The sequence below is a fragment of the Anabrus simplex genome, chromosome 7 (assembly GCF_040414725.1).
Source record: "Anabrus simplex isolate iqAnaSimp1 chromosome 7, ASM4041472v1, whole genome shotgun sequence".
Classification (NCBI taxonomy): Eukaryota; Metazoa; Arthropoda; class Insecta; order Orthoptera; family Tettigoniidae; genus Anabrus; species Anabrus simplex.
This window is the reverse complement of record NC_090271.1, coordinates 72980649-73002634: the sequence shown is the minus strand read 5'-3', so window position 1 is coordinate 73002634 and position 21986 is coordinate 72980649. Positions and strand designations below refer to the sequence as shown.

The following is a 21986-nucleotide window of genomic DNA, read 5'->3' as shown; positions in this document are numbered from 1 at the left end:
ACTGGTAAAGAAATCCTGCATATTAGAATAACCGAGAAGATAAAAACAAACATGACATTCAAAGTCGTCATTTTACTGTATTCGCAGTCAGTTGAACATCCTTGAAAGTAATCTTCCTGGTTGTCCACAGTTCAATGTCCAATAGAAATGACATAGAATACCATCATACTTCAGTCACGATATCTTGTATGTTAGCAAAGTATTTCCCATACAATGACTTCTTCTCTTTAAGAATGAGATTAAAGTCGTGCAGACTAAGATAAGGGAACTGGTAGAGTGGCAAGAACTGCCATCATACATATATTCTTTATGAGCGCTGTTCAAATTTGGTTGCTTCCGTTGCGCACCGCAGTCACCAAAGATAGACCCTGGGAATATGATCACCTCCATGCCAGTACACTCATACTCCATCTGGTAGCAGCATTACCTACTTTTAAATATATACCATATTAAATTACCAAATTTGACATTTTTTAGGGGGAAGGATAAAATGTGGTTGCCATGTCTTATGAATCAACATGCGTGTATTATATTACATACAGTATGTATGTATGTATGTATGTATGTATGTATGTATGTATGTATGTATGTATGTATGTATGTATGTCCTCACCCCGAAGGCCGGCTGGATCCTCAACAGATTGGCCATAAGCTGTCATAGGTAGCCTATAGTTCAGTTCTTATGAGTTTCGACTTGACATTCAAGCCCTGCCTTTTGGCGGAGGCTAAGTGAATTAATAAACAGCCGATCGCTCCGATAGAGCGTGTTAGACTCGAGTTCCGGTTACCAGTATTGTATTACATGTAATAAATATCATTTTTGGTCCGTATTGATGATGTAGATTGAAATAATAACATTAAGTTATTTATTAGACCACCTAATCAATACAAAATCGTCTTGGATGATTTACATAAATTTGTTAGCTAATAGTGGGACATGTTTCGCCTTCTCTGAAGGCATCATCAGCCATAGTCTTAACCTTAAATTAAAAATAAGCGTCTAAATAACATGCAGTGATGAAATGAATTTTAAAATCTTGAAGAGATTTGAAGTAAAACAACATTAAAAATAACAATGATGGTTTGAAAATACAATGCGATGAGACACAATAGTGGAAGTATTAACAAAATCAACCTTAGAAGGCTGCTAAAATAAGTACAATGGAATAAAACAACAGATTGTTACACAACAAGTAGCAAGATTGCATAAAAGTAAAGCCGATAGTAATGGCGGCTATAATTAGACGATGGCGAAAAATCTTATGTAATCAAAGTAAAGAGGAGAGAGTAAAAGTCAAAGTTAGTCGAGAGATCCGAAGTTCATTATGATCTTGAAGATAAAGGATGAAAGTCAGATGCATATGGTGAAGTTGTAGAACACGTTGAGGATATGAAGTTGGTGAATAGAAGTTGAAGAACAGTTTCAAATAGGATCACTATGGACCATCTCAAAATTTGAAGTGATGTTCAAATGTTGTAAATTGTGAGTTTGTAGATATTCTAGTTGAAAAAGCATATACAAGTGGAATCACTTGACGGTGACAAAGATAGCTTGTAATATTATGAGTAAGAAGTATTTGCAACAGTAGACTTCTTGCTACGTTATAACACACGTAGCAAGAAGTCTACTGTTGCAAATACTTCTTACTCATAATATTACAAGCTATCTTTGTCACCGTCAAGTGATTCCACTTGTATATGCTTTTTCAACTAGAATATCTACAAACTCACAATTTACAACATTTGAACATCACTTCAAATTTTGAGATGGTCCATAGTGATCCTATTTGAAACTGTTCTTCAACTTCTATTCACCAACTTCATATCCTCAACGTGTTCTACAACTTCACCATATGCATCTGACTTTCATCCTTTATCTTCAAGATCATAATGAACTTCGGATCTCTCGACTAACTTTGACTTTTACTCTCTCCTCTTTACTTTGATTACATAAGATTTTTCGCCATCGTCTAATTATAGCCGCCATTACTATCGGCTTTACTTTTATGCAATCTTGCTACTTGTTGTGTAACAATCTGTTGTTTTATTCCATTGTACTTATTTTAGCAGCCTTCTAAGGTTGATTTTGTTAATACTTCCACTATTGTGTCTCATCGCATTGTATTTTCAAACCATCATTGTTATTTTTAATGTTGTTTTACTTCAAATCTCTTCAAGATTTTAAAATTCATTTCATCACTGCATGTTATTTAGACGCTTATTTTTAATTTAAGGTTAAGACTATGGCTGATGATGCCTTCAGAGAAGGCGAAACATGTCCCACTATTAGCTAACAAATTTATGTAAATCATCCAAGACGATTTTGTATTGATTAGGTGGTCTAATAAATAACTTAATGTTATTATTTCAATACCAGTATTGTTGATCTGTTGTTTTCTATAACTGTGTATCAGATGTGTGTTGTATTGTGCTCGCTTCTTTTTGCGGTCTTTGTCAGTTTACTTGGTCATTCTTGACAAAACAACAACAATGACAGCTAGAAATAATCAATTGATTGAGAGGTTGAAGGAGCACAATATTTTGGTTCGCGATGACATGAGGAAGAGGAGAATCTCATGCATCTTGTGAAACAAAACAAGCCCTAGTACCCAGTTTACGTGGTGGATGAAATAGCCAGAAGGCATGGGCATAAAGCTCGCCTTCCACCATATTGTTGCCATTTTAACGTCATAGAACTGATTTGGCCCAAGTGAAGGATTTTGTAGCTGCGAATAACGGACTCTTCACAGCTTCAGAAGTTGAAAGACTTCTTTGGGAAGCCATAGGCTGTGTAAGTGCAGGTTATGAGACGCAATCTGAGATAAGTGAAGGTTGGGAGAGGGAAAATATCACAGACGATTATGTTGAAAACGTTCTATCTCGTTACGGTCAAGCGAGAGTGGAACCTCAAGAGACGATGACAATGCTGATAGTGACTCAAAAATGATTGGTGTATTCCCTTTGTAGGATTCTTCCTTCCTTAGAAATTGATAAGCAACGCGAGCTCTTCTAGATGGTGAGTAGAAATTTCATTTCATTTTCTTGCATTTTATCTGTTCACGCATTTTCTATTTTTGGTAACAATAATTGATTCTGGACTTATATTCGAGTATATACATTTCCGTTTGTGTTATGTGTCGTGAATTAGCTGTTTGTACTCATAACAATTTGGCACCAATGTCTGACTTCTCGTTAACTGTCAAGTCGAAACTCATAGAAACAGAACTATAGGTGTCACTAAAGAGGTATACTAGAGAAATGAAGAGTGAGGTAGATTTCCATTGCTTTCGTCGCTGGGTCAGAAGGTGCTTTTACATATCAGTCTGCCAACCCCACAGGAATGTATACACCAACTGACTGCGTAAGCAGCATTTCCACACAATTCATAACACGGACTAGCTGCATAACAAATGATGTTACTAGTAATACTAATACCTGTCACTTTTATATTATTAAAATCAAGAATGAGACTGAGACAGATCGGTGAACGTAACAAACTTGTTCTAGCCCATACCAGGTAACATAGAGTACTCTTCACACTAAATCTCACCAAAGATTGATCTGGGCAATATATATCTCATAATAATTGGTGTTAATTACTGTTGACTGCCAGTCCTTCAACTTTGCAAATCCCTTCTTACAATCTGATACTTTTCACAGCTTCCATACGACTCAGGTTGTTTTTTTACTGTGAACTAGTTGATTGAATAATGGCTGATGCATGATCTTCAAAATACCTATTGCAGAAGAAGGTAAATAAGTTACTATTTAAGATGGTGGTGGTGGTGGTGGTGGTGGTGATGACTGTTTTAAGAGGAAGTACAACTAGGCAGCCATCCTCTATATAACATTAATCAGATAGAAAAAATGGAAGGGATCCGACATTTCAAAAAGTGAAGGTATCAGTCAAAGAAAGACAAGGGCTACAAAGGGCATGAAAATGAAAGACTCCCTAGCCCTTGGAAACCTTATAGCGTCGGGGTCTGAAAAGAACAAGAGTTGACCAAGGGAGGTCGGATAGGATAGATGAAAATAAGGAGCCTGGCACAAGTAAGTGGAAGCAATGCCATGACTCAGCTGAGGGCCCCTTGGTCGCCAACCCACGTTCCAAAATTCAGAGCCCCTGGGGCCTCTTTTAGTCGCCTCTTACGACAGGCAGGGGATACCATGGGTGTTATTCTACCGCCCCCACCCACAGGTGTATACTGAAAATGAATGAAATCCTACAACCTGTTTTCCAGTCATTGACCGGGTCAGGATTGTAATAAATGAAACATATATAGGCTGTTATTACAATGGGGTCGCCACTCCCAAGGTGATTTATTAATGAATGATAAATGCTATGAAATGATAATGGAGAGTGTTGCTGGAATGAAAGATGACAGGGAAAACCGGAGTACCCGAAGAAAAACCTGTCCCGCCTCCGCTTTGTCCAGCACAAATCTCACATGGAGTCACCGGGATTTGAACCACGGTATCCAGCGGTGAGAGGCCGACGCGCTGCCGTCTGAGCCATGGAGGCACAGGTGTATACTATTCAAGAGAAATATTATACGGCAAAGTAGATCTGATTCATCTGGCTCTTTGGGTGAATGGTCAGCATCGAGGCCTTTGCTTCAGAAGGTCGCAGCTTTGAATTCTGGTCCGGTTGGGGCTTTTAATTGCATCTGGTTAAGTCCTCTGACTTAGGGACTGGGTGTTCGTGTTTGTCCGTACACACTTCTCTTTATATACACCACACCATACTGTCAACCACCACCGAAATACGAAATAGCAAATATATCCCTTCATATACGATTGGTGTCGGCAAGGGCGTTCTGCTGTAACACTGGACCAAGTCCTCGTGCTACGCGGTTTGCATCCACGACCCCAACAGCATGCGGGAGAAGTTGTGGAAGATAGTTGCTCTGAATCTTTCAGTGTCATTGATAATGGCTGCAAATGACCTATGGATATGATCAGAATACTACCATTTTTTTAAAAATACATTTTGTTTATTTTTGGATCTCTGTATGGATGACTTTTCATACTCATTCTTATAGTTGGACATATTAACTCGTGTTCCATGATAGAATTGTTAAGCTGCTCTTTTCAGAGCTCTGGTCATATTCCTTTGCTGAATGCAGCTGTAATGTGGATGGTCTCCAGAGATTTACCCTTCATTCATTCTGAAAATGCAGAAATATTGAACGTAGGTTTTCATGGCTCATAGTATTAACGTAAATAAATATATGAATACTGGATTAAAGCCATTATATTTACTTAAAGAAGCCGAGCCTTCAGCCAAATTGCATTGGCCTTTGTCTGGGCATGTTAAGTTCTGCTTATTGCAGTTACACTACTGCAAACCTCATGTTTACACAGGTTTTCAGATAGTTTCTTCTTACATAATTATACAGAGCTAATAACTTAAGGTGTTCCAAGCTCCTGGTGTGAAACAACCACAACTTCTTCTTTATACTATATGACTAGAGTTAGGATTGATGAGCACTAAAAAATTGAAAATAGTACTAAAAAGTACTCCATTAAACAGAAAATAGACACTTCAGTAATCTCTTAAACTAAAACAGACATTTATCAAGAAAGCAGTGTACACTTAACTCAAATATCACTTATTAATCGTCATCATTTCCCCTTTTCCAGTGATACTAGGTGAAGGCAAATTTGGTTCCTCTCCATTTTGGTCTTTGTATCTCTCCACCATTCCCCATCTAACACTGTGTTCCAGTCCATGTTCTGTTATCTTTTACTATTCTTCATCAAGTCCATCCATTACAATCTCGGTCTTCCTTTCCCTCTCTTCCCTGTCATCTGTCCTTCCTGCGTCTGATTTGACATTCATTCATCCGCTTCATATTTCCAAATCATTTCGGTCTGTTTTTCTCCAGATTTTCATTTGGCTTGTCCACTTTTATTTCTCAGGTGAGCACATAATATTATAAGTTTGTTAAGAAAGAAACTACATTTTCCACTCGACTTATTAAATGTCATAAAAACTTTCCAGTCTGTCAGACACACAACATTCCAAATGCAAATTAAAATACTATAAGCATTCCTGTAAAAATCACATATTATATACAAAGAATGGTATGTTTCGTTCTACAAGAACATCCTCAGATTCTATCAAATCACTAAAATTATGTGCATATATATGTACAGTATTGTTTACGTAGTGTAAAATTGTCAATGATATGGAGTTAGGTAATAATATGAACCATATGTGAGCAAAAAATGATCGTATAGGAAACGATCAACACCGTGTAATTAAATATTTTGTATTTATCTAAACTGCCAAAGAAACGTCTGTTGTCACCTCTCACTATAACAGATCTGTGATCCTGGGAGAGGAGCGGTTTTGAGCTTAGCTGACAGTTCCTCAGGTAGGAGAGAGGCGCATGTAACGATGTGAATCTTTCTTATTGGTTGGAGGAGAGCAGGTTGATGCCTTTCATCTAAAGCTAGCAACTGTAACATGGAGAGACAGGGGTGGGGATGGGATATTAGGGGCGGAGCTTTGTGAAATTTTCTACAGGTATCTTCTTCTAGTAATAATGTATTATGTATTATGAATAAATGCAAATGTTTGATGTGTGTTTAATAAGTTAGGTATTGAAATAGTGTGTGTTGTTCGTTCTAAAAGCAACTTTAAGACCTTGCATTTTGAAAATATTAGTTGCTTTGTATATGTCCACATCATTACACACGCCCCTCCCTGAGGAACTGTTAGCTAAACTCAAAACCTCTCCTCTCCCAGGATCACAGATCTGTTATAGTGAGAGGTGACAACAGGTGTTTCTTCGGCAGTGTAGATAAGATTCGACAAATTTGACCATTTTCGGCCCTGTAGTTGGTCCTTATTGACTAATAGATAAGTACAAAATATTTCATTATACAGTGTTGGTCGTTTCCTATACAATCATTTTTTGCTTACATATGGTTCATATTATCACCTAACTCCATATCATTGACAAGTTTACAGTACATAAACTATACTGTACATATATACACTGACTGACAGAGCAAATGCAACACCAAGGAGGAGTGGTTCGAAAGGGATGAAAATTGGGGAAAAAACAGAGTCGGCACGGAAGAATAATTGATGTTTATTTCAAACCGATATGCAGGTTACACAATGCGCACGGCATCGACTCAGTAGGATGTAGGACCCCCGCGAGCAGCGATGCACACAGAAACACGTCGAGGTACAGAGTCAATAAGAGTGCGGATGGTGTCCTGAGGGATGGTTCTCCATTTTCTGTCAACCATTTGCCACAGTTGGTCGTCCATACGAGGCTGGGGCAGAGTTTGCAAACGGCGTCCAATGAGATCCCACGCGTGTTCGATTGGTGAGAGATCCGGAGAGTACACTGGCCACGGAAGCATCTGTACACCTCGTAGAGCCTGTTGGGAGATGCGAGCAGTGTGTGGGCGGGCATTATCCTGCTGAAACAGAGCATTGGGCAGCCCCTGAAGGTACGGGAGTGCCACCGGCCGCAGCACATGCTGCACGTAGCGGTGGGCATTTAACGTGCCTTGAATACACACTAGAGGTGACGTGGAATCATACGCAATAGCGCCCCAAACCATGATGCCGCGTTGTCTAGCGGTAGGGCGCTCCACAGTTACTGCCGGATTTGACCTTTCTCCACGCCGATGCCACACTCGTCTGCGGTGACTATCACTGACAGAACAGAAGTGTGACTCATCGGAGAACACGACGTTCCGCCATTCCCTCATCCAAGTCGCTCTAGCCCGGCACCATGCCAGGCGTGCACGTCTATGCTGTGGAGTCAATGGTAGTCTTCTGAGCGGACGCCGAGAGTGCAGGCCTCCTTCAACCAATCGACGGGAAATTGTTCTGGTCGATATTGGAACAGCCAGGGTGTCTTGCACATGCTGAAGAATGGCGGTTGACGTGGCGTGCGGGACTGCCACCGCTTGGCGGCGGATGCGCCGATCCTCGCGTGCTGATGTCACTCGGGCTGCGCCTGGACCCCTCGCACGTGCCACATGTCCCTGCGCCAACCATCTTCGCCACAGGCGCTGCACCGTGGACACATCCCTATGGGTATCGGCTGCGATTTGACGAAGCGACCAACCTGCCCTTCTCAGCCCGATCACCATACCCCTCGTAAAGTCGTCTGTCTGCTGGAAATGCCTCCGTTGACGGCGGCCTGGCATTCTTAGCTATACACGTGTCCTGTGGCACACGACAACACGTTCTACAATGACTGTCGGCTGAGAAATCACGGTACGAAGCGGGCCATTCGCCAACGCCGTGTCCCGTTTATTGTTCGCTACGTGCGCAGCACAGCGGCGCATTTCACATCATGAGCATACCTCAGTGACGTCAGTCCACCCTGCAATTGGCATAAAGTTCTGACCACTCCTTCTTGGTGTTGCATTTGCTCTGTCAGTCAGTGTACATGTAATTTAAGTTATATGATAGAATCTGAGGATGTTCTTGTAGAATGAAATATGTCATTCTTTGTATATAATATGTGATTTTTACAGGTTTGCTTATAGTGTTTTAATTTGTATTTGAAATTGTTGTGTGTCTGGCAGACTGGAAAGTTTTCATTACATTTAATATTATAAGTTCAGAATTCTAAGCATTTTTCCCCTTTGAATATATTATTAAGTGTGGAATTAAATGGAAAGTTTAAATTGTAGAGTGAAATTCAAATTAAAGCCAAGTCAAATTATTACCAACATAGTCGTGAGTAAATGTGTAAAGAAGGAAAAGATTACTTTCCCTGGAATTTGAAGTGTGTATGAGATTATGAGTTGTTTAGGGTAGACTGTTATTGAGTTCCACTTCTTTACAAGTAAGGTATAGTTATTTTTATATGTGAAACTTCCAAGAATTGTTTCACTTAACGTAACCCCTCTGTAAATAAAAAGAATGTTCTTGCTTGTCTGTGGCACAGAAGAAAGCTCCCCAGAACCATGTTTATATTGTACAATTTGATCTCTTAAAGTCAACATTCGTCCATTGAAGAGAAGTGGATCATCTTCCTCTACAGCGAGATTCTTTTGGTTGGTAAGTTAGATGGACATAAGAAGGACTATTGTGTTGAAATAACCACATTAAGTTAATTATCACTGTATTCTGTTATGTTTGTATGCACTTGTACATAGCCCAGTTCTAACTGTGTAAATTGAACACAAAGATTTGAACTGTTTTGTATCCAGTATATGTTTATGGAGATAAACGGTGCTATTATGGAATGGTTGTTTCAATTTGATAACAAAGCTAAGGCTCGATACTGCCCCTTTTCTCTTAACAGACACTCAGTGGCTGCCAGATGCAGATGCCCAGTGGTTGGATCACGAGATTGGCAAGTGGGTTGCCAGTGAGAGTGTACCCCAGCTACCACGACAGTTGTACAGTTGCAAGCTTTGTGGGAAAGTGTTCAAATCTTGCAGTTCGCTCTCAAAGCACAAGGATGTACATCGGGGAACTACGAGATGCCCCGTGTGCCAGACGGTCCTCAGCCGGGCTGCATATTTAAAGCAACATATGGCTGCCGTTCATGGACTGCAGCCTCCTCTTACTGATAAGATTCTTCCGCATTAACATATTTTAGTTATAGTTGAAACAAGGAGAGGTCATTTATATGATCCACACTTTGTATTTTGTTTATCTGCATATATGCAAGTTGATTAGTAAAGGAATCCTTAATTCCCATTCATTGATTTTAAGGTCTAAATTATATCATGGAATTGTGTAATGTAATAAAATTGGTTATGTTAGTGTTTACTTTTGTGACTATATTTGTTTGGTATTAGTCTAAAAATTGCAATAAGATATTTTTCTTTTCCAATTACTTATAGAAGTGTGATGTTGAATTTTGCAATTATTTCATCTATAATCTAAAGAGTTCCTTTTGAAATATGAATTATGAAATAGTGCTTGCTATATATCATTGTAAAATGTAATTGTGATCTTTCAAAACATATTGAATCCATTTGGGGCTGAAATTCTATGCGCATCTTCATCCATTGAGTTTAGTTGTACTAAGAAGGGTACCATACAAATTGTAAGTGTTAAGTTAGTTACCACCTTTTGTATAATAATATGAAATATATATTTGTTCCTCATGCTGTACTGTTTGATTTCTAGAATGGTCCCATCCATCCAGGGCTGTAGCATTTCTAGAATTTGCTACTAAAATTATATCATTTGATTGTAGAAAAGTTAGAAAATTAAAATAAGAAGGTAACATAAACTATTAATAAAACTAAGTTGTAATGAGAAAAATCTGCTTTTTGCATCAATGGAAATTCTTTTTTCTTCACATGTAATATCAGGCCAGTCTCCAGGATGTTGACAGTCATTGTGGCAAAAGATCTATCTTGCAGCAGATTGGAAAGCTGTTGGGTTTTGTTGATTTCTGTCCATTCTTTGATGTTATACAGCCAGGATCTTCTCTTTGTGACTGACACCAAGCTTGCCCTCAATTTTTCCTTGTAGTAATAGCTGCAGGAGGTGGTAGTTGCTGCCTCCCATAATATGCCCAAAGTACTTACTCTACAGGGTGAACTTGAATGATTTGTACAGGCTTCAGGAATGCTCCTATCGTCATATGTTCGGAAGCAAATATGTCCCATGACAGATAGCACTACCGTTATACATATCATTCCTACATAACAGTACTCATAGAATACACAGTACACAACATTACAGTACTTCAGCATTGTTTGTCACCATTACAAAAGATGTTCGAAGTGCCCTCCATGGGATGCAGTGCAAGGGCCCTCACGTTGCATCATGGATTGTCTTGCTCGTTTGAATACTCTGGCCTGTCCCTGAATAACGTCGAAGGCTGCATTCACATGCTGTTCAAGTGTCTGGCAGATCAGGAACCGGCTCATTATACACGACACTTAAGTTGCTTCCACAACCATAAGTCAACGGGGTTCAAGTCTGGTGATCAAGTAGGCCAAGGAACAGGACCCCCACTTCTTATCCATCGTCCGGGGAGGATGGTATTCAGGTAACGGCGAACAATAATGCAGAAGTGGAGGTCCTGGCAGTCCATCATGCATGAATCACATGACCTGTCATACTGCCAGCTGGCACATCCACAAGCAAAGGAAGCAGAGTGTACTGAAGGAAGTCAAGTTACGTCTTTCCATTAAGGTGTTGTGGAAGTACAAATGGTCCAGTTAGGTGATCGCCAAGCATCCCTTCCTAAACATTGACGCTAAACCATTGCTGATGAGATTATTTAACCGTTCCATGAGGATTTGCTGTGGCCCACAGATGATGATTGTGTAGGTTGATTTGTCTTCTCTTGCAAAGATTGCTTTATCATTGAAGAGCACAGACGTTAAAAATGCCAGAATGGTGGTGGCCTGGTGCAAACACCCGTGAGAAAACCTTTCCCTTGGAAGAAAATCCCATGGCAATAATCACTGCACCCAGTGCAGGTTATAGGGGTAGTAGCGGTTGTGATATAAGATACTACTAAGTACTGCCATTTGGCTTACACCCTGCCGGCAGGCCACTTGCCTAATGCTTGCAGCAGAGTTGTGCTCAGCGTCAAGCAGAACCTGTTCATCTAGGTTTGGTGTATGAACATATCTCAGTCGTCCTCCATGTTTTCCACATCCACTAAATGCTCCTGTGCCACACATATGCTGAAAAATGTTGCAAATGTTTGGCTATTCAGGTGGTGCTTGTCTGTTGGGGTACCTTTCTTGGTAAATCCATGTGGCCTCTCAGCCATTTCCATTTGCTTGTCTGTAGACGAATACCATCTCGGATTGTTCCTGATTTGAATACCACCTCTTTGTACCTCCACTTTACTGCAAGCCCTGCAACATCAATCCTCAACACAACAAAGCATTGTGAGTGTTGTTATGGGGGAATGATGTGCATAACAGTAATGCTATCTGTCATGGGAAATAAGCATTTCCAGACATTGGATGATAGGAGATTTTTTTCCCTTTCCTGCCAGGAATTACCTCTTGAAGTTTAGTTTAAGTCCACTCTGTATTTTGCACTTATGCACCAAAGACAAAAGTTCATGGAATGCTTTGCTTGTTTAAGGACTTTGGTGTTTCTCATCCTTTATATCCATGTATACAAGGCATTCTTCGCTGGATCCACATTTGAAAAGCTTTCAGGCGCCTTATGGAGTTTGATTTTGAAGTCCACATCTCGGCACCAAATAGCAACACTGACCAACAGTTACTTTTAATCATTTGTTGACATACTTTCAGGCTGAGGTTATAATTTCAGAACAGAGTTCTTACTGCTCCTATTTGGCATCGAATTTCAATCACTCATCATTAATCTGCATTTTAGACTGTCACACAGGTGGCAGATTCCCTATCACTTGTTTACGTAGCCTTTTTCTTAAATGATTTCAAAGACCATGGAAATTTATCAAACATTTCCCTTGATAAATTATTCCAATCCTTAATTCCTCTTCCTATAAATAAATATTTGCCCCAATTTGTCCTCTTGTATTCCAGCTTTATTTTCATAGTATGATATTTCCTACCTTTGAAAGCTCTCGCTTAATGTATAATGTAACTATTTAAAATAGTTTATTTGAATCCACCTTGATCAATACACTCATTAAATGAAAGAAAAACTATTTATTAAACCAAACCTGTTTCGGGAAATCTCAAACCATTCCCTTCCTCAGTGGTCAGATCAAAGAACAAAACATTATCACACAATCTTTTGTTTTACAATTTAAAGAAGTAATGTCCTAATACACCATATCAAAGAGTAAAAAGAAATATTATAAAAATGATCAATACATAAAATTTTGGTTGAACTGAATGAGAATACTATATAAATTTAGGATCTTCAAGTTTTTCTTCTTTTCTTCTTCTTTTTGCTCCTTAAATGATCATATGCTAGTCTGTACAGTGGGTTATCTTCTGCACTTCTCCAATTTAAATTTTATTCAAAATTATTTTTTTGTGTAAGGTAAATTTCTAAATTTTCCAAAACATTCATTAATTTTCCCTTTTTGGCCGAATGTAATAATTTCAAAATGACATGAGATTAATGAATGTTTTGGAAAATTTAGAAATTTACCTTACACAAAAAAATAATTTTGAATCAAATTTAAATGAGAGAAGTACAGAAGATAACCCACTGTACAGACTAGCATATGATCATTTAAGGAGCAAAAAGAAGAAAAGAAGAAAAGCTTGTAGATCCTAAATTTATATAGTATTCTCATTCAGTTCAATCAAAATTTTATGTATTGATCATTTTTATAATATTTCTTTTTACTCTTTGATATGGTGTATTAGGACAATACTTATTTAAATTGTAAAACAAAAGATTGTGTGATAATGTTTTGTTCTTTGATCTGACCACTGAGGAAGGGAATGGTTGAGATTTCCCCGAAACATGTTTGGTTTAATAAATAGTTTTTCTTTCATTTAATGAGTGTATTGATCAAGGTGGATTCAAATAAACTGTTTTAAATAGTTACATTATACATTCAGACTAGTCAATACGGACCAAACACAATATTAACCTATCATGGTTTAAGTTTATTAACAGCTCTCGCTTAGTCGAGCAGCTTTGTCTCCTTACTCCCAAGTCTTCCCAGCCCGAAGTTTGCAACATTTTTGTAGCACTACTCTTTTGTTGGAAATCACCTAGAACAAATTTTTCTGCTTTCCTTTGGTTCTTTTCCAATTCTCGTGTCAAGTAATCCTGGTATCCCATTCATTGGAACCATACTCTAATTGGGGCCTTATGTCCTCTTTTGCTAAGGATCCAGATTTTCTGAAAAGGTATGTATAAAAGAACTCTTTTCTTTCAATATTCTGCCCATTAAACTGCAATGAAATCTCTTGGTGTACTGTAGTTGCTGATTAAATACCATGAATTTTGTCTTTGCAAATTAGATGTTAAGACCCCATTTCATTCCAGTTAGGTTAACCTTAATCCATGGGGATTTCATTGGAAACAGAATCTTGTAAATATATATACTAAGCAATATAATACAAGAGAAAGATTTGACTGACAGGTAGTATGGCGATAGATTGGAGAGAGTAACATTAAAATAATGGTATGTACTTTACCCTCCAGTACACATGTAGACACGATAATGATGCACTACTGGTGGCCTTGATGCTCTGTGTAGGCCTACCTTCCTGTCACATTCTCCTGATCTTTTTCAAGCCTATTCTACACTTTGCTTTGCAACACTGTGCTTTGTTAAACACTTCAAAAAGTATAGTGGAGTACTAGTGTGCTCCACACATGTATTGAGGTCTCAGTATTGTTCAATCATGCTAGTTATTTTTTCCAATAAAGACCACTTGTTTCTTGACATTCGTATTATGAGTTATTAGGAGTAGATATACAGTACTGTAGTGATAGAATCTGACTATGGCAAGTAATTCAGACATTATAAGGTGGTTATAAGATTACCTATTATTTATATAATCAGCTTGTGTGAATGTCATTATGAATGGAAGAATGAATGTGTTTAGGATTTTTTATTATTTAATTATTCTGTTTTCTGAAGTTTATATTTGTTATTATGTGGTTAGTGGTAAGAGAGGGCTATGAGCCCTAACTTCGCCGCAAATGAAGGCATAGAAAAAAAAAAATGAACAAAAACAATGAAGACTTGCTTGATCCCAAAGATGAAGGTGCATTCTGTGTTTTACTCGTATTATTTCTGTGTATATAGTAAAGAGACTTAACAAACACAAGATACATTGGTATGTTTCATTTAAACCAAGAAATGAAAAAGGAGGCTATTTTATGCTCAATGCATATACTTTTATTGACATTAGACATGCATGTACTGGAGTGTTGATGAAGATTTTTTGGTATGTTGTGCTTTGTCATAATGGCAACCCATAAATTGGACGGTAATTACATTGTATGTCTTTACAGTTTCATTCATGAAACTGAAAATATACATAAGTAAGAAATTCTATTGACTGAGGCAATGCCATTTTGCTAGAATTATCATCACTCAGGAGCCTCGTCTCTACAGTCGTTAATCTTTAGTTAATAAACATGGGATTTCTGGAAAATCATGAATTAATTCGTGGTTTTACTGGAATGCTATTTTTGCCTGGGACATTACAAACTTTGGTATGCATGCTTGCTTGCTTATTTTTTGATGAGTGAAAATGTGAATTATTCATAGTGTATTTAACTGTGGTTACCCATTCTCACACTGTTATTGTAGATATTGTGTTAAACTATTGTATCTATATCATTCCTGTTACGGCCTTAGGTGTTAATTAGTACCGTATACAATATCTTGAGTGAAATAATCCAAGTGTACAAAGAAACATGCAGCTTGTCTGTTTTGTTATTTGGCTTGGTGTATTTTAATTTTGGACTATACAAATGTAGCCACAAATATCTTTCAGTTGTCGTAAGGTTGAAAGTAGCTACCAGAGAGATGGAGGGAGGACAGATCTCTTTCAGCTGTCAGCTGTCATAATGACGGAGCTGGACTGAAAGATAAAATAGGCTTGAAATAGGACCACTGGAGAAAGTCTTGCATATCCTGCAGAAGTAATTCAATCATAAAAATGAAGAGTAGTAAAGGTGTAAATATGTAAGTAGGTTGATAAAAGCAGAATAAAGCCTTATGTATTTTGAAGACAGAAATTTTCCAAAACAGAATGTGGACAGCACAGAGATGCTGGAGAATGAAGCATAGACAATAAAGAGCTCATATTCAGGCAAGAAAGTGAAATAAATTTTCATTGTTGAGCTGGACAACAAAAGAAAATTATTCCTGCATTATTGCTTTACCTGTATGAAAGGAGAAATCCAGAGTGAAGTTTTTGCCTAGGTAAGATGTTTTCTTTTCCAGCTTGACTGTTTTGGCATTGATTACTTCATCACCGACAGTACACTGCTATTGCCATCTGTCTTCACTCAAACTGCCCCTAACATAAAAACAGATCAAAATATGTGACCGCTTCAGTAGAAAGTGGGCAATTGTTCATCACAGTGGAAGGAACAGAAGTTGCCCAAAATGTCTGTTAACAGTTAGCAAAGCTTCTTTTCTAAGATGTGCAGAATACATTTCAGTGGGTAAATGTTTGAATATTTTAAATATAATTTGCTGAAAACAAAACATGTATCACACATACATACGTGCATTGCTTTTTTTTTTTTTTTCCCCCTAAAATAAATTGAAGGGGTACTCTCAGTTTGAACTCAACAAAACATCTCCTCCTTACAGTTTACATATTAGAAATGCAATGAACAGATAAATTTAAACAAGCTCACTGCTGACCTGCTTAACCCGAGATTACTCGCTAGGTCTTTACGTGCACCGCTACTAGTGAGCACATCGCTCACCTTATGTTTAAAGGCCATATAAAGATGGAGGTATTTTTAGTACATCAATTTGAGACATTTTATTTATTTAGGAACATGGCCGAGCAGAGTGGCTATGGAGCCAAGCTCTGCATTCGTTAAACGTGCAAGTGCGATCCCCACCGTTAGGTGTCCTGAGAATGGTTTTCTGTTTACGCTTCAAGGCAAATACCAGAACAGTTTCTATTCATAGGCCACAGCCGATTCCTTCCACCTCTTTAGCCAACTTCATTCACCATGATTCGTTTCATCTTCATTAGCTCCTCAGCTGAGGTTGGCATCAGGAGCAGCATCTGGCCGTAAAACAAGCTAAAAAAAAATTCATCTGACAGAATTCAATAAACGAAAGTGCCTCTTCTTCCCCAGAACTTGCAGACACACTGTTTCAGAGTTATGATTACTTTTGTAAACATCCTCTGTTTCATTACCATCAGTTTCATTGTTCAAATCCAGTTCGTCCTCCATTTCACCCAACCACGAAAGTATCCGAGCAGTGGATACCATTATCTTGTATAAATTGACTAACAGCAGTCACAATATAAACATTTCACATTCAACACAAGCATAAAACAAACCGTGGTTATTACAATGCGCGAAATATGAATAGCATTGTTACTCCTACTGAGCACACTGCTCACCAAACATGCACTGTCACGCCTGATAATGTATTGAGGTACTTGGTTTTCAAAGATAATGGAAATGACTGACACAAGCTGTTAGAAAGGTACAGGGAGTAACCGCGGGTTAAAAGTTCTAAACTGGCAGTAGAACATGATTACCACCAACTTCACTCTTTCTCTCCTTGCTTTTGATGTCTGTCACCAGTTGTTTTAGAGAAACCTTGAATTCACATAATTTATAGGTTTATAAAGAAAAGGTATTTTATTTCCAAATCCCATCATTCAGGAATATCCTGGCTCACTGTTATTAACCCTTTGAGAGTCAGGTTTCGTAGCCCACTGCACACCCCAAAATTTAGGTTTTTGCACATGTTTGTAAAACAACCCTCAAGAGACATTATATTTTAATGAAATGAATGAATTTAACACAGAATGTTAACAAGACATCAGACACTAGTTTAAGCACAAAAATTGTGAAACATCATTTTTAGTAACTTTTTTGGTATCCCACAATGGTAGATAGTCCTCGTGTTTCTTTTCTCCCTTCTTGATGTGTGCACACACACATGGCACACTCTTAAAGGTGGTCTTCTTCCTGGTTCGTTTGGGGGAATAAGGTGCTTTATTTACCTTTCTTTTGCTTCATAGGTGACCTCATCCTCACTAAGACCTCATCCTCACTTTCATTTAACTCTTCACCATTTGAATTATTTCCAGATATACCTCCTACATCGTCTTCATCACTGTCTTCAAATACTGAACAATCACTTTCATCATTCATAAGAATTTCACGAACTGTATCGTCGCTTGTACGCAAGTCAGCTTGACTTGGCGCAACCATTTTCAACTGTTTGCAAGTGACTCGCTAAAGCTGACGACATCTGCTTAAAAACATTTCATTTCCAGCACTCCCCATGGTGATAACAATAACCTAACAACTTCAGAAAATAGCCAACAGATGTCGGGAGCTATCCGTTTTTCAATCTTTGTCCAAAGACATACAGTTACGAAAATATATCACTTCAAATTCCCACACGCAATATATTGTGCCGTGACCTTCGAGGGGTTAATATTATGGTGTCATTTACTACATTATTACTGCACAACATTGGCGCGCACGTGCACACACACACACACCCCATGTGTGTAAGGATCATATCACTTCTTTTGTTGAAATCTCCAAAATCTCAACTCAAATGAATACTTTTTTTTTTTTTAATAACAGCATGTAACTTCTTCTGGTCTTCATTTGTTTGGCAGATATTTCAATACTGTGAACTCCTGTACAATTATGATGTTCATGGGATAGTGACAATCTCACTACACTGAAAAACGGGAGATAATTTGATCCGCTTTGTTAATTGTAAGTAGTCAAGCCATTAATATGGTCAAGTGTCCGGCTCCATGGCTAAATGGTTAGCGTGCTGGCCTTTGGTCACAGGGGTCCCGGGTTCGATTCCCGGCAGGGTCGGGAATTTTAACCTTAATTGGTTAATTTCGTTGGCACGGGGGCTGGGTGTATGTGTCGTCTTCATCATCATTTCATCCTCATCACGACACGCAGGTCGCCTCTGGGTGTCAAATCAAAAGACCTGCATCTGGCGAGCTGAACTTGTCCTTGGACACTCCCGGCACTAAAGGCCATACACAATTTCATTTTTCAATATGGTCAAGTTTTTAGATTTGGTTTACAATGTACCCCGTCCCCCTGTATACACCCTGAAGAAAAGTGATTCATATCTTTCAGTAGTGTCTCCATAATCCTTTATACTCTATTATGATTTTTCACCTCCTATTCTCCTTCAGCTAAGTCTGCCTTAGATAATTTGCCCTCCACTGTTCTCACACGACCCCGCTACCTAGGTGAATATTGAAAATATTTCTTTGTAACGTGTTAATAACACTGTGATGTGTTGTATGTATATTTGTACACTCATATTCATAAACAACACAACACCTTGAAAGACTAGAGATAGGAAGTTCTTATTCACAGGACATGTTCATCAGTATGTTCCGAAAACACTGTCTGCTGCCATTCCTGTCCTCAGTGACGTCGTTCCATACACCATTGCAGTCTAGCATGTTTATGCACATTCACACTCATTGCACTTCCGACACACTTCGTCCCACACGAGCAGCAATTTCCCGGATGGATGCATCACGTTCTCTCGTGCCAATAATGCGCCCTCTTTCAAACTCACTTATTTGATGGTACAGTTCTCGCATACATCTGCTCAAGTCACATTGATCCATTACTTTTGGTTTATAGTGACGAGAGCCGCAGGCACATTTTACCAGTCAGTGGTGGTGCACCGAGATATCGATGTGGACCTTGAACCTTAGGGCCGACATGGTTCAGATGCTAATCATTTCTTCAGAACATACTAATGCACATGTCCTGTGAATATGAACTTCACCGGGTGAGTTGGCCGTGCGCGTAGAGGCGCGCGGCTGTGAGCTTGCATCCGGGAGATAGTAGGTTCGAATCCCACTATCGGCAGCCCTGAAAATGGTTTTCCGTGGTTTCCCATTTTCACACCAGGCAAATGCTGGGGCTGTACCTTAATTAAGGCCACGGCCGCTTCCTTCCAACTCCTAGGCCTTTCCTATCCCATCGTCGCCATAAGACCTATCTGTCTCGGTGCGACGTAAAGCCCCTAGCAAAAAATAAATAAATAAATAAATAAAAATATGAACTTCCTATCTCTAGTCTTTCAAGGTGTTCTAGTTTTTATGAACATGCACGTACAATATACACGCAACACATCACACTGCAAACCTCAAAATCATACACAATAGTCGATACATTCCTCCATATAGGGTTGGCGTCAGGAAAGGCATTTGGTCATAAAACTGGGCTAAAACCACAAAGTGCCAAACCCAGATAATTGTGAAAAAGCCAAAAAAAAGATAGGTAACCTTATGAAAGTGTTCTTATTTAATTTGCTTCTACCAGCAGTTATTCATACTACTCATCTACTAACCAGCTTTTGAATGGATTATATCATCCATCTGTAGCTGTCTTCCAGTTAAATTATCTTGAAAACTGAGTGGTGTAAGGCTAATTTTAGTTATGGACTTTAATCCTTGTTACAAAAATACTATTGCTCTCATATGGCAACTCACTACATTAACTTTCCCACATCTTGATTCAAGGTCTTTCATTTCAGTGGAAAAAACAGAGGCAGTTACCATGCTTGATGTAGTTCATTTACTTCCTTATCTGATATTTGATCTTCCCATATCTCTTTCTTACAACCATCACTTATTGTATACTACAGTAGCTGACTTGTATCATACCGCTGTATTTCTGTTCACATTCCAATATTTTGAACTGTTCAGATCGCATGTCTGTTGTAATGTACTCCACTTCATCTATTTCTTTTTAATATTTTGCTTGAGTTCACGAGTTGGATCTACTTTTGCTAGCCTAGTGCTGTCCTTGTTAAGTAGACTTCTTGGAAAGGGCGGATGGCATCTACCATGTATGGGAAACACTGTGTTACTTTGGTGGAGGATAGTGTTGTGTGTGGTGTATTAGTTTCAGGACAACACAAATACCCAGTCTCTGAGCCAAGGGAATTAACCATTTACGATTAAAATCTCCAACCCTGCTGGAAATTGAACACAGGTCCCTCAGCCAAGAAGGTGGACATTATGGTGATATAGTGATAATAATAATGACATGTGGCCTCCGAAGAGTCCTGGTACAGGTCTTTTGAGTTGATGCCGTATAGGTGACCTGCGCGTCTGTGAGAATGGCGCCCTACCTATGATGAATTCTAATGATGAAGACAGCACACACACCCAGTCCCCAAACCATTGGAATTAACCAATGAAGGTTAAAATCCCTGACCCAGACGGGAATCAAACCCAGGACACTCTGGACCAAAGGCCAGCACACTAACCATTTAAACATGGAGCCGGACATTATGGAGATAATTCCATTGAATAAATCTGTAACGTATAGGATTTTCTGAATTTCTTAATATTCATTCTGAAGTAATTTATATGTGTTTAACTTGTTGCTGTCATAAAAATTAAAGGCAGAGAATAAGATTTTTTTTAAAGTAGCTCACATACTTTATTCTATTAACAAGATAAATATATCTGTGTTGTAATCTGACGTGTACCAGTCTGTTTCTGTTAGCCAGTAAGTAAATTCCAGATATTATATGCATACAGGTATCAAAAATTTAGCTCATACATGAATACCTTGAGTGATAGTCCTTTAACTTATACAACAGCTATCATAATTTTCTTCTTCTTATTCTACTACTACTACTACTACTACTTTCATCACCCTTGTCCAGGGAGCTCCTGGGTTGGGCAGTGAATCCATTTCACCCTCTCGCACAGTGCGTAATTTCAGGAATCTAGCCGGCCAAAAATAGTATATCGGAAACTAATGGACCGATTTACATAAAAGTATGTAACTGCTATTATTGGAGATAATTAAGTGTGTGGTCAATCAAGTACAAAGAACAAATTACTACGCCAGGAATAGAATTTAGTCTTTGTAATTTTAATCATTTTTCGTTATAGCTTTAAGAAATTAAACATGTTGTTAGTGGGACATGCGGTTTAGAATGTTTAAAATAGATATAGGAATACGTGTACTTGCCAAACAATTTATTCATTAGATACAGTTACATCAGAATCGCTATCGTCACTGTCATTATCTCCTTCGGCAGAACCAGATACAGGAGGCACAGGCAGTAAGTTGAGCACTTCTCGTGAGAGCGGAATCAACTTCCTCCTCCTTGATTTCCCTAAGCTGGTAATGTAAGGGTCCGATGATATAAGCAGCCTACGGAAAAGGTCAGTATTTGTGCTTTTTGTGGAAGGTTTCCTATTATCTTTATTCCTGGTCTCCTGAGCTTCCTCAGAGAGTTGTCCAGTGCCTAATGACCTCCTCTCCATGACCCAAGAGTTTGCGCAAAGTTACAGGCATGTAGTACGATTTATATTTTTGTAAGTACAATTGTATAGTTTCCTTTGCGTACATGCCAAATGTCACT

The 21986-nt window shown here is 38.6% G+C and overlaps 1 protein-coding gene across 6 annotated transcripts in view; it reads left to right on the top strand.

Annotated features, from left to right (window-relative positions):
- Positions 1 to 21986, top strand: part of LOC136877263 (protein bric-a-brac 2) — a 395003-nt gene that overhangs the window by 356631 nt on the left and 16386 nt on the right. For 2 of the 6 annotated variants that reach the window (XM_067151144.2, XM_068228583.1), the window contains one exon: positions 9291 to 10060. The exons of the other annotated variants lie outside the window; for them this stretch is intronic. In XM_067151144.2, the coding sequence (XP_067007245.1) occupies positions 9291 to 9580 (290 nt within the window). In that variant the 3' untranslated portion in view covers positions 9581 to 10060. Of the gene's footprint in view, positions 1 to 9290; positions 10061 to 21986 lie in introns of those variants that run through there. 6 annotated transcript variants of the gene reach the window in all.